This window comes from Rana temporaria, chromosome 3, assembly GCF_905171775.1.
Source record: "Rana temporaria chromosome 3, aRanTem1.1, whole genome shotgun sequence".
Classification (NCBI taxonomy): Eukaryota; Metazoa; Chordata; class Amphibia; order Anura; family Ranidae; genus Rana; species Rana temporaria.
Window position 1 is genome coordinate 240,590,927 of NC_053491.1, and position 15,572 is coordinate 240,606,498.

The window sequence follows — 15,572 nt, forward strand, 5'->3', positions numbered from 1 at the left end:
AGTGGGGAAGCTAGACATTATTTCACCCGGGGCAAAGAATCAGTTCGGTGCCCCCCTTATGGGAAAACTCCCAGGCCATAGCTGTTGATTTGGCTGTCTGTCCCCTCCCCCCCCCCATGCTTCTCTGTCGTCCCCCCTGCTCCTCTGGTCCTCCCCCTGCTTCTTTGTTCCCCTCCAGGTGAGCGCTGTGGGGAGGGAGAGACAGAGGAGTGGAGGGGGGTGGAGGTCCGCTGTCACTGAAGCCGGCCCACCGAGCCATCGGCCCACCGGGAAACTCCCTGTAGTCCCAATGGCCAGTCCATCCCTGCTGGACTCCATGCTCCTTCTTAGGTTGCCTTGTGGATAATCCCACTCTGACTGATGGTAAGGAGTTAAAGAGGAATTAAAACCTCAAACGTTTCCTTAAAAAAAAAACCTGCAAGAGAAAGGCATAATGAGCTAGTATGCATAGCATACTAGCTCATTATGAATTACTTACCTGAGATCGAAGCTACCGCAGCGACCCTCGTTCCTCTCCTCCGCCACCGCCATGATACCTGAGTGACTTCCGAGTATCGCTGCTCCGGCTCTGTGACTGGCCGGAGCAGCGATGACACCACTACCACGCATGCGTACGGAAGCTGTCAGGGACGGCACGATCCCATTCATTAACGGAACGCTCATTGCGCATGCACCGTTGTCTACGGCGTGTATGCGCCGTAGACATTGGTGCAGTCTTTTATGCATATATCTCCTTAGGTTAAGGAGATATTTATTGCACCTACAGGTAAGCCTTAATCTTACCTGTAGGGCCAGGTGGTCTGTAAGGTTGTTTTTTACACTGTTATTTTTTTTGGAACGGGAATTGCACTGTGCCAATCAAAATAATGTCTCAGACATATTTAATGGGCACACAACTTAGATCCTTGATGCAAATATCCTTGGATATTTGCATCAAGATTTTAGACCTGCGCAAAGAACATTTTGAGAAACACTTCTGTGCAAAACATACAGTTTTTAACAAATTTTTAGTTCCCACCAAACGTCCGAGTATGGTTTTCTTAGTTTGTTTATACAACCCCTGTAAGATAATGCCTACTCTCCTTGTTATGGTTATTATAAATTATTATTATAAATTATACACTTGTCATGATGGTTCCAGAAAAAGCTTTCATGTACGGATGAAATATGTCAGAAGGATTAAGATTAAATAATCATTGAAAGAAAAATATTTTGCACTTTGTGGGGCACCATCCCAAACTGATCTAGTAATACTTACACGATATCTTGTCATTAAATAGGTCTCCCTCTGGTGCTGTGCAAGGAGTATTTCTGATATTGTGTAGAACACCAGCATAACATACCCAGCAGGACACAAGTAAATGACATCAGAGTGCCGTGCTATGAAATACAATATTTCTTTGAAATGCTGTTCTTTCATAATCTCCCCAGGAGGGATTGTATTCATTATAAGCAGTGTTTATTTTGGCGGGTTGCTGTTTTTGGACTTCAGATAAAACAGCTAAGACTCAAAAACTCCTAATGTTTATTTGTACATGAAAAAGGTTTGTCCACTTAAAACAGGTCTTTATGTTTTAGGTAGATTCTGGCAGGTTTAATCATGCACCACCTTCTTACATCTTCAAAGAACTCATGACCCTTAAAATTTTCCTCTTAGCTACTAATTTTCTATTGCAGATATCCATGTACGAGGGATAAGGCTTGTATCCCAACCAAGACTATGAGGTCAGAGGGGACAGCTGAGAACCTTTGTAGATCTCTTGGTAGGTATTTTGAGTGACTGCTCTTGTTTAGCCTATGTAGAAGGGAGGGGATGGAGATCTATGGTGTAGGCCAACCTTTTCAATACAGCATGACCCCTAAAATAGCTTTCTAGTCTCAGGGAACCCCTACTAAAAAATGTATATCTACAACTCATGATACATTAGTATGATGGTCAGTGGGAACAGCTTACACTTGCAGACATTGGTAAGAATTACCCCCTTACATATAGCTAAAAAGATAAATGGTGTGAGTGGGAACTTATCTGAAAGGCAGAAATGTCTCATTGCTCAAGGAACCCCTAGCAACCACTGGAGGAACTCTAGAGTTCCATGGAACCCTGGTTGGGAAACCTTCATGTAGGCTTACCAAAGAACAAACTATAGGGCTAGTAGGGCTGCAATCAGAACAGTGGTTGTAGAGAGGCTGGCTTAAATCTGCCCTGTAAGTGCTCCTGGCCAACCTGAATTTGCATCGTCTTCATACAGAGAAGGTTGCTATCAGTAGCCCACAAGATAAAGCACGGTCACTGCTAAAGCCCACATTATCTATTTTTTTTTTCCGTTCAACCTAAAGAGCTCAGGAGGAGATCCTATACTAACTATCTGATGTTAGTACTGGGATCTCCATGCTGCACTACTGTGTTTTGACAAGAGGATGGCCCCTCCAGTCAGTGCTGATCCGATGCTTATTGGCAATCGGCATACCTTTATCGGTCATGCCCCTTCGACAGAAGCCAGGTGGCTTTTATTAGGCCGACTGGTATACACGAAGACCAAATGTTGGGCTCTTTCTTTTGAATTGGCCAATACCGCCTTAAATTCATCCCACCCAGGCTTAAGGCGTAGGATAGCTATATGGTATTCTAGAAAAGCTTAAGATTGAAAATAACCAGATAGTGTGACTGTATTATGTCTACCCCACTTTAAATGATATCAGCTTTGAGTGGACCCCCCCTTCCTCGAGGCTCTGTTCACATTTGGCGTTTTGGGATCTTGGGCAGAATCCCAAAACTCCAAATGTGAACGAAGACTTAACGTTTATGTAAAAGACATACAAAGGCAGCTTGAGAGAGGCAACTGTGTTTTAATAGTTAACATATCTGAAATACAAATCCAAGGCAAACAGAGATAAGAAATGTTGCAGAGAGAATATCTTTTACAGTTTCTGAGGGTTTTGTCCAAGCTGTGTTCTTGCCTCAGGTACTTTTGGAAAAAAAATTGAGGAAAAGCCAATGAAACGTGCTGTTTTAGTGGCTCACTGGGACCTCTTTAGTGTGCTGTGTCTTTTGGAGTGATGTCACGGCAGGTTCTCAACAGACAACAGATTCACAGACCAACCTTTAGATTGCTATGATTAATTCCTGCACTTCACCAGTAATACGTTTGGTTCAGGACATTACAGAAACATTCTACTAATCACTTTATCAGAAATACAATCTATGTAGAGAATCAATAACTATTTGGTAAAAAATGTATTTCTTATGGCGTCCCTCTGGCTTTTACTGCTGAGCACATTTGCAGCAATTTTAATTTGTTTTCCTTTTAATGGCAACCTATGATATGACTTAACCCATAAAGTCTAAACCTGGAAAAAGTTATTTAGTGAATGAACTTCGCTAGAAGGGTCTGGACACATGACCACAAGGGCAATTTACTAAAGTAAAGTGGAGTGAGTCCATGTTTCCATCAAACCACATCTTATGCAGCACATATGTTTAAAAAGACAATGCCCCATTTCCCATCCAGGGCAAAGTGATGGTGTCTCTGTAAACCTGTGTTACTGACTTTGCAAATGTTCCTTTTGACACTCTTGCCTCTGCTGCAGCCAGTACCTTAATCCCTAGTGTCTGCTGGTATCGGAAGCTAATGTGATGTCGCTCTCTCTGTTATAAGACAGTCCAGAGGCCTAGAGATTGGCTAAGGCCCCATGCACACGAGAAGCAAATGCAAACACATGTAAACTCAAGTTTTCAAAGGCAAAAACCGGCGTTTAAAACGCCCGTTCTTGCCGCGAATTTCGCTGCGTTTTGCTGCGTTTAGTGGCGTTTTACCGCGTTTGCGGCTATCAGCGTTCATAACAATGACATTGTAGACCCTCCGAAAAGTTTGAAACGCAAAAACGTTTGCGTCTGAACCCAAAATTTTGAGTCTGAAAAAACGAGCCTAAACCCAACTGCTTTAAAACGCAAAAAAACGTGAATGTGTGCATGGACACATAGGATAACATTAAATGTGTTCAGGGGCAGTTGAAAAAAATGCCCAAATGCCTCTGAACTCGAGTTTACCAGCGTCTCGTGTGCATGGGGCCTAATAGACCCAAACACTGTCACAGGGGAGGGGGTCACATGCTCCCCCATACCCAGAAGAAGCAGGTATTGTCCCCAGCTGTGATGGAGGAAGAGTTTAAAGGGAGTGTTGGCAAGTTAAGTATAACTGGATTGGGGGGGGGGGGGAATTAACAAAGACAATAAATTATCAAATTGATAATGTTTTTTTAAAACATATTATAGGTTTGCTTTACTTAAGTACCCAAAATGTATAAAGTTGTCTTGCTGCTAATGTGTATATACATTCACTGTTCATCCAAATTGGGTAAAGGGGTAAAAATATATAATTAATGATATTTAACAGCTTTTCATTTTAAAACCAGATCCTGCTTTGTAACTGAATACAGTTCTCTTTTGACTATAGAAGAAACAACACTTTAGAAACTGTTACATATAACTTTAGCAATCCAAGGCTACCATTACTTTTATAAAAAACAACTACTAACATACTTTACCATCCAACATTTTAAGGGCTGGTGTACAACATGCATTTCTTTACATCAGAACTGCTTTTTTTTTTTTTTTAACCAATACAATTCAATGGGAATGCAAAAGCAGCTTAAAACAGGTCAGAGGCAGCTAAGAAGGAATACAGGCTGAATGCACCCCAAAACATGTTGCACTTGCCTTAAAATCAAAAACTGCCACCAACTTATAACCCTGCCTATTTCAACAAGTACCCCCCCATTGGCAACCACATTTCAACAAACCAAATCCTTTACTGGTAGACTCCGCTTTTTAATGCTCTGACTTTCTGGATGTTTTTTTTTTCAATGGTAACATCTGTGAACACTGAAATATTGTCACAGGATATTATCTACAATTTATTGCATGTGCCTGGACTATGTCTACATCAATTGTATCACTTGTCAATTGTTATTGCTGTATGTAATACATTATTATTTAACTTAACAGAAGGGCATTTTAGACATATTAGTGCGCTAGCGTCCATTTGGCAAACCTATAGCGACAGTAAGGCCGCGTACACACGGTCGGTCAAAACCGATGGAAACAGACTGAAGGACCTTTTCATCGGTCCAAACCGACCGTGTGTGGGCCCCATCGGTCAGTTATCCTTTGGTCCAAAAATTTAGAACTTGCTTTAAAATTCAACCGATGGACGCCTAACCGATAGGTCAAAACCGATGGTTAGTACGCAAAAGCATTATAAACCTGCGCATGCTCAGAATCAAGTCGACGCATGCTTGGAAGCATTGAACTTAATTTTTCTCTGCACGTCGTTGTGTTTAACGTCACCGCGTTGGACTCGATCGTTTTTTTAACTGATGGTGTGTAGGCACATCAGACCATCAGTCAGCTTCATCGGTTAACCGATAAGAACGGTACTACGGACCGTTCTCATCGGATGGACTGATCGTATGTACAGGGCTTAATAGTTCTTTTACCACTGCAGTCTACTTTTAATTCTGTAAAAGGATAATATTATACAAACAAGTTTTGCACTAATGTATGTACTGTATATTCTATATTGTAAAATTCAGGTATAGTAGTGGAAAAAAACGAAAGAAGAAATCCCAGAAGAAAAAATTGCATCCTCATCATACAGAGAAGGTTGCTATCAGTGGCAAACAAGATAAAACACGGTCACTGCTAAAGCCTAGTATACATTATCTATTTTTTTTTCTTTTAACCCAGCAGGCTTAATGGAAAAAAAGCTGAAGAGCTCAGGAGGAGATCCTATACTAACGATCTGATGTTAGTACTGTGATCTCCACGCTGCAGTATTGTGTTCTGACAACGGGATGTCCCCTCGCCAGAACACACCGGTCAGTGCTCTCAGCCACTCGCTGAGAGTGCTGATCAAATGCTGATCGGCATTCGGCATACCTTTATTGGTCATGCCCCTTTGACAGCAGCCAGGTGGCTTTTGTCAGACCGACCACCGTGCACGCGTACCAAATGTCAGGCAGTTTTTATTGAACCAGCCAATACCGCCTGACATTCATCCCGCCCAGGCTTAAGGTGTAGGATAGCTATATGGAATTCTAGCAAAGGTTAAGGTTGAAAATAAACAGACAGTGTGACTGTATTATATTTATCCCACTTTAAATGAATTATCAGCTTTGAGTGACCTCCCCCTTCCTCGAGGCTCTGTTCACATTTGATTTGACAGAAGGGCATTTTAGACGTATTAGTGTGCTAGTATCCATTTGGCAAACCTATAGCAACAGTAATAGTTCTTTTACCACTGCAGTCTACTTTTAATTCTGTAAAAGGATAATATACAAAAGGTTTTTGCCCTAATGTATGTACGTAAATGCTATATTGTAAAATTCAGGTATAGTAGTGGGAAAAAGCCAAAGAAGAAATCCCAGAAGAAAAATTAGTTTCATAAAGTTTGCAGCCTGTAACAGGTAAGGAAATCGGTATAGGATAAGTCAGAGCAGATTCATGTATATGGAATCCTTGCCTCCAACACTTCCTTTGATAAGAGGAGTTTGCTAATATGAAGAGTTTTCAAACTTTTATTACAGCTTACTGTCAGAAGAAAGACTGGCCTGGTTATCCCAACTGGAGTTATGCTTTCAAATGTGTTTCCACCTTTACAGCCAAATTTAGGAACCTGTACAGTATGTCTGTTATGCATTCCCATTCACATAACATACCTAAAAATAATAATATTTTATTGTTTATCTTTTTTATTTGTTCCTTTGGGCAGGATATAGACAGAAGTCTGTAGCCAGCTTGTATTGTTCAGAATAAGTTGTAATGTGCTCATAGGTTTGCGCACCCCACAGCTCAAACACATATGCGTGTGTGTGTATATAACAAACATTTTAAAATGTATAGACACATGGACTGTGCCAGTAGGACAGTGGATGGTGTCAGTCAGTAGAGCAGTGGAAGTGTCAGTAGGACACTGGATGATGTCAGTCAGTAGAAAAGTCGACAGTGTCACTAGGGCAGTGAATGATGTCAGTTAGTAGAGAAGTGGATGGTGTCAGTAGGGCAGTGAATGTGTCATGGATGGTGCAAGTCAGTAGAGAAGTGGACGGGGTCAGTAGAGAAGTGGATGGTGTCAGTAGGGCAGTGAATGTGTCATGGATAGTGCAAGTCAGTAGAGAAGTGGACGGTGTCAGTAGGGCAGTGGATGGTGTCAGCCAGTAGAGCAGTGAATGTGTCAAGGATGGTGTAAGTCAGTCGAGAAGTGGACAGTGTCAGTAGGGCAGTGGATGATGTCAGTCAGTAGAGAAGTGGACATTGTCAGTAGGGCAGTGGGTGGTGTCAGCCAGTAGAGCAGTAAATGTGTCATGGATAGTATAAGTTAGTCGAGAAGTGGACGTTGTCAGTAGGGCAGTGGGTGGTGTCAGCCAGTAGAGCAGTGAATGTGTCATGGATGGTGTAAGTCAGTAGAGAAGTGGACGGTGTCAGTAGGGCAGTGGATGATGTCAGTCAGTAGAGAAGTGGACGTTGTCAGTAGGGCAGTGGGTAGTGTCAGCCAGTAGAGCAGTGAATGTGTCATGGATGGTGTAAGTCAGTAGAGAAGTGGACGGTGTCAGTAGGGCAGTGGATGATGTCAGTCAGTAGAGAAGTGGATGTTGTCAGTAGAGCAGTGAATGTGTCATGGATGGAGTAAGTCAGTAGAGAAATGGACTTTGTCAGTAGCACAGTGGCAGTGAACTTTGTCTGATTCCTGTGAATACAAGCCACGTATGGCCAGCTTGACCCCTTAGTAGTTTATAGCTGATAATAAAGATCTGCCAGCACACTACATACAAGGTTAATTACAGTTAACTCTTCAGCCCCTTTTCTAATATTACATAAAGCGTAAGAGCCAATAGTATTTTTTCAGTCTTGATGTTTTTCGGAAAGAACAAGTAAAAAGGTAAGCATGAATTTTTAAATATGTTTTTACAGTTATAATGTGTGAATGAGAACACATTACAAATGTGAGATAGGTGTTATCCCAATTTGGCTGTAAAATTGAAATACACAAGCCAAACTTTCAGGTTGGACAGTATAAGAAGGACTAAAATTAAAGCACTTTTTTCCTCTTTTGCTGAAATCATCATTGATGACCGGGAACTATTCAAGCTAACTAACAGAGGAAGTTTCACAAGAGAATGCAAGAAACTAGAAGTGGAGTTTTACTCCAGTTTATTGATTTCCTGCATTAAATAATACACTAGATGGCACTACAAATAAAAATAAATAAAACAAGGAATAAAAACCTGTTACCATCCACAGGTGATATAATGTAAACATAAAACTTGTCTGCATTATCTGTACCACATGAAGAATTATTATTATAGAGCACCAGCTAATCTAACATTTACTCTGTAATACATATTAAATTGTTTCACCTAGTGGGTTACATGAAAGGGGGCATCCTTTAACCACTTTATGTGTGAAATCTGGCCCTGTAAATGCTACATGCAATGGAACGCAACTCAGAAGAGAGTATTACATTCCAGAATAAGGAATTCTCTTATACAAAGGCTTTGTCAATTCTGCTCAGGTTTTGTTCTTTTTTGAAAGACGCAGAACTTTTACTTTTATTTTTTTTTTTAATATGTCTACAAGAGGCCTGCAGAATGAAATGTGAACAAATCACTAGTGAATATAAGAAAAGAGTGGTTATATATTGTGCCAATGACTGAGTGGCCTAATAGTAGCTGTATCCTTCCACGTGTACCCTAAAATGCAGCTATCAATGTTCATATACATTTTGCTAGATATAAGTGAAAGAGGTTCTTCAGTCATCTTTTCAAAAAGTAAAAGTTAGCAGCTACAAAAACTGTAGCTGCTGTCTTTTAATACACAGACACTGGCCTGTCCCAAGACCCAACGCGGTCATCACCTATCCAGTTTCTTCACTGGGCTTTGGTCCCTGGCACTGGCATACTAACTGTGGGCAGCCAGTTGTGACTACTTGTGGCCTCACATTTGAATGGTCCTGCAGCTTTCTGGGACCTGTGACGACTCCCAGAAGGCTGAAGGGGAAGGAGGGGACTAAACCTCCGCTTGGGTGGCTGCGGAGATCCGACCAGAGGTGGGAGCGGGTACCCGTCAAACCACCCAAAAAATATGTGCCAAAGGGAGGGGGAGGGGGAAAAGTGTAACTTCCCCTTTTGGTTGAAGTTTCGCTTTAAATACTGTTCTGTATATTCAGAAGTTAGCAAAGTGTCCATGAGCTGTAGAACACAAAGTTGTATACTGTACATAGCAAGGTATGTGTACTGTGCAAGTGCTGATTACAACTGGGTGCTGACATTTTACATAATCCACTGCAAGCAGCAAGTACAGGACCTAAAATCAATGGTCTTTCTCTTATTCGCTTATAACAAGAAGATGAGCTTTTTTTGGGGGGTTTTAAAGTAAAGCCAGCAATACATGGATCGAAATTCCACTAGTTCAGCAGAAAACTGACAAATTTTAATCCATTTATGTCTGTTCCTATTCACGAGAAATCGATTTGTTAATTGACGTTTAATGAACAGGGCTTCTGAAAAATTCTGCTTAAGTAAGAACAGTGTGCATGGAGCCATAGTTGCTGGCATTATTGCAAGAAAGCAACATTTGAAATTTAGAAAACCATAGCGACCTTTAGGTTGAAACTTATTTTTATAACATTAGATGGAAGGGGTTTTCCCTTAAGGTAGAACTTTCTAACTAAAGCCCTGGTAAAATGATCTGGTCACTCACGCCCAAAAAACGCTGGACAAAAAAAAAAGAGAACCAGCTCTGAACTGGCAGACTTTTGCCTGGCGTCTTTTCTCAGTTTTCCTAAAAAAACAGCCGTGTGTAGGGGAAAGACTGCCTGAGCAGGTTCTCGGCTCCCTCAGGATTTCCAATGGGAACTTTTCCCGTCGGAAATCCTGCACGTGTGTACGGGGCATGACAGACTTGCTTATTCCACCATAAAAATGTTCTTGCTTCTTATAAACCAACCAAAGAAATGATTTCCAATTGAAAAGGATATGAGGACATTAAATAGATGCTGTAGGGTTTTTTTACTGAACAGATAATGTATATTTAACATAAAGGCAGTTTCAGTTCTGCTCCTAAAATTAGATCGCCCCAATCTGTTACCCCAGTTCACTTTGACGCAACCTGCAGTGACACCGCTGGGTCCTGCTAGACACACATGGCACATGTACAACCTATCCGCCAATTGGTCACCACTGAGGAATCCATATGGCTCAATTTTTATAATGCATTGTAGTAATGGTAAAGATGCAGGTTTACTGAAGTCTTGAAATTCGTCAAAACAGTGGCGCATTAAAAAACAGCATTTAAAAAATATAACTGAGAGTTGAAAATATCTCTCTCCACCGAACAGCCTTGTCAGCCGGGAAAGGGAATGCAATACATTGCATAGAAGTAGGTCAGTGTCCCTTCCACTTCTGAAAAGCTTAAAACAAAATTCCCGTGGAGATTTTCCTATAATACAATAAACATACTGTGTGTAATAGTTATACATAAGATCTACATATATATATATTTATATAGAATATTTATAAATATATTTATAGAGGTGTACAGGTAGAGGCACGTGGTGGATAGAATTAGAAGAGCCTGGCTTGTTTTTTAAGCTCGTTTCTTTTCCATAGTGCCAGGCGGTCAAATTCGGCTATAGTCATTCCAAACACCTGATAAAACTCTTCAGCTGACAGATGGCGCTGTGAAAAGGTGAAACAAAACAGAGATAATGTTACAAGTGAGAGTGAAATAAAAAGAAAAAGAAAGATTTGTTACTGGTTACTGACAGTTCAGAATGTATGACAATTAAAACATCTGCAAAAAAAGCTTCTAACAAATCACTTTCAAAGAAGGAGGGGGGGGGATGTACATCTTATTACAGGTTTCCTATAAGACCCCTTTCACACTGAGGCAGTTTTCAGGCATTTAAGCGACAGAAATAGTGCCTGCAAGATGCCTGAAAACTGCCTCCCATTCATTGCAATGGGTGCATTCACACTGGGGCAGCGCGCTTGTGGGACGTTAGAAAAAGTCCTGCAAGCAGCATCTTTGGGACGGGTTGGGAGCCTTAAAAGCACTGCAAAACGTGGGTGTCACTTTAGCGCTTGGGCAAATAAATGGGACCCATAGGTGTTCGCACGGGATGTGTCAGGTTTGCCTGGGCACACACTAATCACCCAGTGTGGTGCAGATTCCCCCTGTTTAGACCCCTGATATTTCACCAAAGCCCCCTAATGGGGCTCCTAAAAAAAGAATTTGTAAAAGATAATAAAAATAATAAAAACTACTGACACGGTTCACTGCCCTTCTGACACCAATCTCTGCCCTACTGACACCATCCACTGCTCTCATGACGCCGTCAGTATATACAGATGCACACAAAAGCATATGTGTTTGAGCTTTATATTTCAATAATGTTTATTGAAGTTTCTCCCAAATTTTACAAAACAAAGTAGAAAATTCTCGGCTTTACATTGCATGGTATACAACACAGTCAGGGAGTCAAACATTACATCATATCCTAAAGGGCTCAACTGAATCTCCCCATATAACATTCATGGATCACTTGTTATTCCTAACAAAAGTTGTAAGCATCAGACCCATAATCCAATCCGCCATGCCCACCACCCAAGGGTTTCCCATGATCTAAAACTGTAATGCATTTGCCTCCCACTTGGACGAACCAGCTCCCCAACAGACTCTCCGGGGGAGTCAGGCTCCTCCCATAGTGCAAAGCCCCCCGTATCAACCCAAATCAGCAATGGTTCACAGAGGATAAAAATAAAACATTAAAACCCAACAATGCCAGGGTTGAGATCTGGCAAGTAAAAAAAAAAAAAAAATACAAAAAACAAGATTTAAGGAGGGTATAACAGTAAAAAGAAAAGGTAAAGAAGAAAGAAAAAGAAGGACGAAAGAGTTAAAAGAGGAAGGGAGCTACGGCACCATAACCATAAGAACTATGCCCAGTATATATGGTTTCCTGGGGTCATTCATTAGATATCCAATCCACTGATCCCATACTTTATGAAATTGTTTCATTTTGTCTTGTACCATGGCCGTCAGCCTCTCATTTAACATGAGCCACGACAGTTTATGCCTCAGCTGATCGAATGGCAGGGTAGCAGACCTCCAGTTCCTGGCTATAGTTATTTTAGCCGAAATAAAGATAAATGGAAGAAGCCGCCTTTGGGACTTAGAGGCCTCCAGCACCTCGCCACCCAGCAGCGCGTGTTTTGCCAACTTTTTCAGGTTAACCTGGGTAAGGGTATAAATAATATTGTACACCCTGATCCAAAATCTCCTGACTCCAGGACAGGTCCACCAAATGTGATAGGTGGAACCCTCCTGGGCACAGCCTCTAAAACACTTCGGAGAGGCAACAGGTACAAAAGTGGCCAACCTGGCCGGTACCATATACCATCGTAATAAAACCTTATAGTTAGCCTCTTGTGTTTGAGCTTTAAGGCACACATACTAATGCAATAGGCTGTGCACGCCTATGATGGGACCCATGCAGGGGACACCTCAACAGATGACCATGTTGGTACAGACCCCATCGCCATCCCTATGGTAAAAGAGCTTCTGAAAAAAGTGCACTACTTTTATAAATCTTGTGTTCTAAAGGTGATGACGGCCCACTACAGCAATTCCTACACTTGTTTTTTAAGTGGAAATGTGCTTTTACTTGTACAGCATGTTCATCATTGGCCTTTCAGAAGCTTTGGAAAAGGTTAATGAATAAAAATGTGCTGAAAGCATTCTGGTAAATCACTTACTTCTAAGCGAGTCCGGTCGGCATCTTTTGGCAGTCTATTCCTCCCTCTAGTGGTTACCATGATTAATTCATAAGGATAGATCTGAAAAAAAAGATCCAATAGCCAGTGGTACAATATTACAAAGAAAACCTCTTATGCAACGAATATTCTTTTTTTTTTTGGGGGGGGATAAGTTTAACTTTGAAAGAATGCCTTGCTGACTACAGAGATAAATGCTGGCCCGTTGTGGGTTGGATGTGGCAGCCTGGAGTGGGACAAGCTCTGAAGTCGTTAGTTATTTTTATTTATTTTCCTTCGATTTACCTTCTAAATGTTTTTTTTCTTTGTCTGAATTTCTCACTTCCTGTTTCTCCTCAGTAAGCTTGCCCCCATCATCTGGCTGGGGGTTAGTCAGCCAGCACAGCTTACTGAGGAGGAACAGGAAGTGAGAAATCCAGACAAAGAAAAAAACATTTAGAAGGGAAATCAAAGGAAAAGGTTAGCGAACCAACAATGCACTAGCTTAAAGAAACCTAAATTAAATAAAAACAAACCTTTACAAACCCTTTAATTAATTATTTATAATCAATTAATATATTTTTTTCTTTAAATGCAAGAGATGTTAGTGTCTGAATCTGTCTTGGTATTATCCTCTTGTAATGCCCTATACAGAAAAGCTCAAACTGGGAGAGGAAAAAGCAGCACAAAGAGCCAGTAAGGGAATCTGGAGTGCTTGTGTTCCAACAAGGAGCATGATGATAGGAGGAGAGAGTTGAAAGGCAGACAATCACTGTCCAATCACAGGTTGGAGGAGGGACAATGCCTGTGTTACTTAAAGCAGAATATCACTCGGGTATAAACTTTTTATGGAAAAGCAAGCAGCTAGAAATATTGCAGCTGTTGACTTATGCCACAAAGAATTAAGGTAGTACTTAGTTTTTATTGAGTTATACAATAAAAAATGTATAAATAAATTTGATTAACCACTACCCTACGGCCGTACGACTATTGACAACTATTGACGGCCGCAGGGCAGCTCATTTCCGCGTTCCCCGCGCGCGCTCCCGAGCGCGCAGCGGGGAACTTCTGTACTGGCTGTGTCCCTTGGACACAGCCAGTCACAGATCGCCGTGAACGGCCAATCGGAGCGGCCGTTTCCTAGGCGATCTGTGCGGCCAATGAGAGGTGATCTCATATGTTTACATATGAGATCATCTCTCATTCCCGGCTCTCGCAGACAGCGTGCTGTCAGGGGGAGAGGAGACCGATCTGTGTCTCTTGTACATAGACACACAGATCGGTCACCCCCCCAGTCACCCCCCTTCCCCCACAGTTAGAACACTATATAGGGAACACACATTTAACCCCTTCCTCACCCCCTAGTGTTAACCCCTTCCCTGCCAGTCACATTTATACAGTAATTAGTGCATATTTATAGCACTGATTGCAGTATAAATGTGAATGGCGCCAAAAATGTGTCCGATGTTTCCGCCATAATGTCGCAGTCGCAATAAAAATCGCAGATCGCCGCCATTACTAGTAAAAAAAATAATAATAAAAAAATAATAATTCTGTCCCTTATTTTTTAGGCGCTATAACTTTTGCGCAAACCAGTCGCTTATTGCGATTTTTTTTTTTTTTTTTACTAAAAATATGTAGAATACGTATCGGCCTAGACTGAGGATAAAAAATGTTTTTTTTTTTTAAATTGAGCCATTTATTACAGCAACAATTAAAACATTTTTATTTTTTTTTCAAAATTGTTGCTCTATTTTTGTTTATAGCGCAAAAAATAAAAACCGCAGAGGTGATCAAATACCACCAAAAGAAAGCTCTATTTGTGGGAAAAAAAGGACGTCAATTTTGTTTGGGAGCCACGTCGCACGACCGCGCAATTGTCAGTTAAAGCGACGCAGTGCTGAATCGCAAAAAGTCCTCTGGGCAGGAAGGGGGTTTAAGTGCCCAGTAAGGAAGTGGTTAAAATAAAAGAAGCACAACAACGACATAGTTTCAGTAAGAGGCACAATGGGCAATAGTAATGGTGCAGGACTGAGAACTGTTCTGAAATCCAAGCTCAAAGGTCAAGTTTCAGAGCGGATTAAACGAATGTGAGAGGATTTAACAAAACCTCTAATGTTCTTACAATTCAATCTGAATTAATGTTGCTATCTTTGAATGTTTTCGCATCTGATATGCTGCAACAACCTGAGTCAGAGCAGTACGGCCTCATTGCAAAACTGGGGTTCAGCGAAGTAACATACACATAAAATAAACAAAACCTAATTGTATTCCTAGGCAGATCCTTGTTTTTTATTATTTTCCTGTTTGGAGTAGAGATAAGAAGGATAAGGATGGTCATGCATGTAGCAAATTTCTTTCCTACAACAAAATTTGCTTGATTCCCCTATCAACACAGACCGTGTTGATGCAGGAATCCCTCCTGCCAGGCTGTTGTCTTCTCCCGGCCGTCAGGAGAAGACTGTGATTATTACTAGCGGCTATAGCAGCTGCTAGCGATAATCAAAGGGAAAACCTGGCATGCTGGTTGACCGAAGTTGATCTATCAACTTGCTACATTCAGCCTGCCCATACATTGGTTCAAATCTTTGCCAGTTCACCAGGAACTGGCAGAGATTCCAACTGTGTATGGCCTGCCTTAGAACCTCTATCAGTTATTGTTAATGTTAATGCATTGTAAAAGACCCACATTTCTGATATACTCTTATGATTACAGAAACATGGAAAAGTTGGGAGAACATGTTTTTGGATTTATAACAAAA

At 41.2% G+C, this 15,572-nt stretch overlaps 1 protein-coding gene across 2 annotated transcripts in view; it reads right to left on the reverse strand.

The window, feature by feature from the left end:
* Positions 1-8,176: 8,176 nt before the first annotated feature.
* The window catches only part of ABLIM3 (actin binding LIM protein family member 3), a 349,775-nt gene continuing 342,379 nt past the window's right edge, over positions 8,177-15,572 (reverse strand). For both annotated transcript variants that reach the window (XM_040344529.1, XM_040344528.1), the window contains 2 exons: positions 12,814-12,894; positions 8,177-10,734 (listed from right to left, as the gene is read on the reverse strand). In XM_040344529.1, the coding sequence (XP_040200463.1) occupies positions 10,621-10,734; positions 12,814-12,894 (195 nt within the window). In that variant the 3' untranslated portion in view covers positions 8,177-10,620. The remainder of the gene's footprint in view (positions 10,735-12,813; positions 12,895-15,572) is intronic.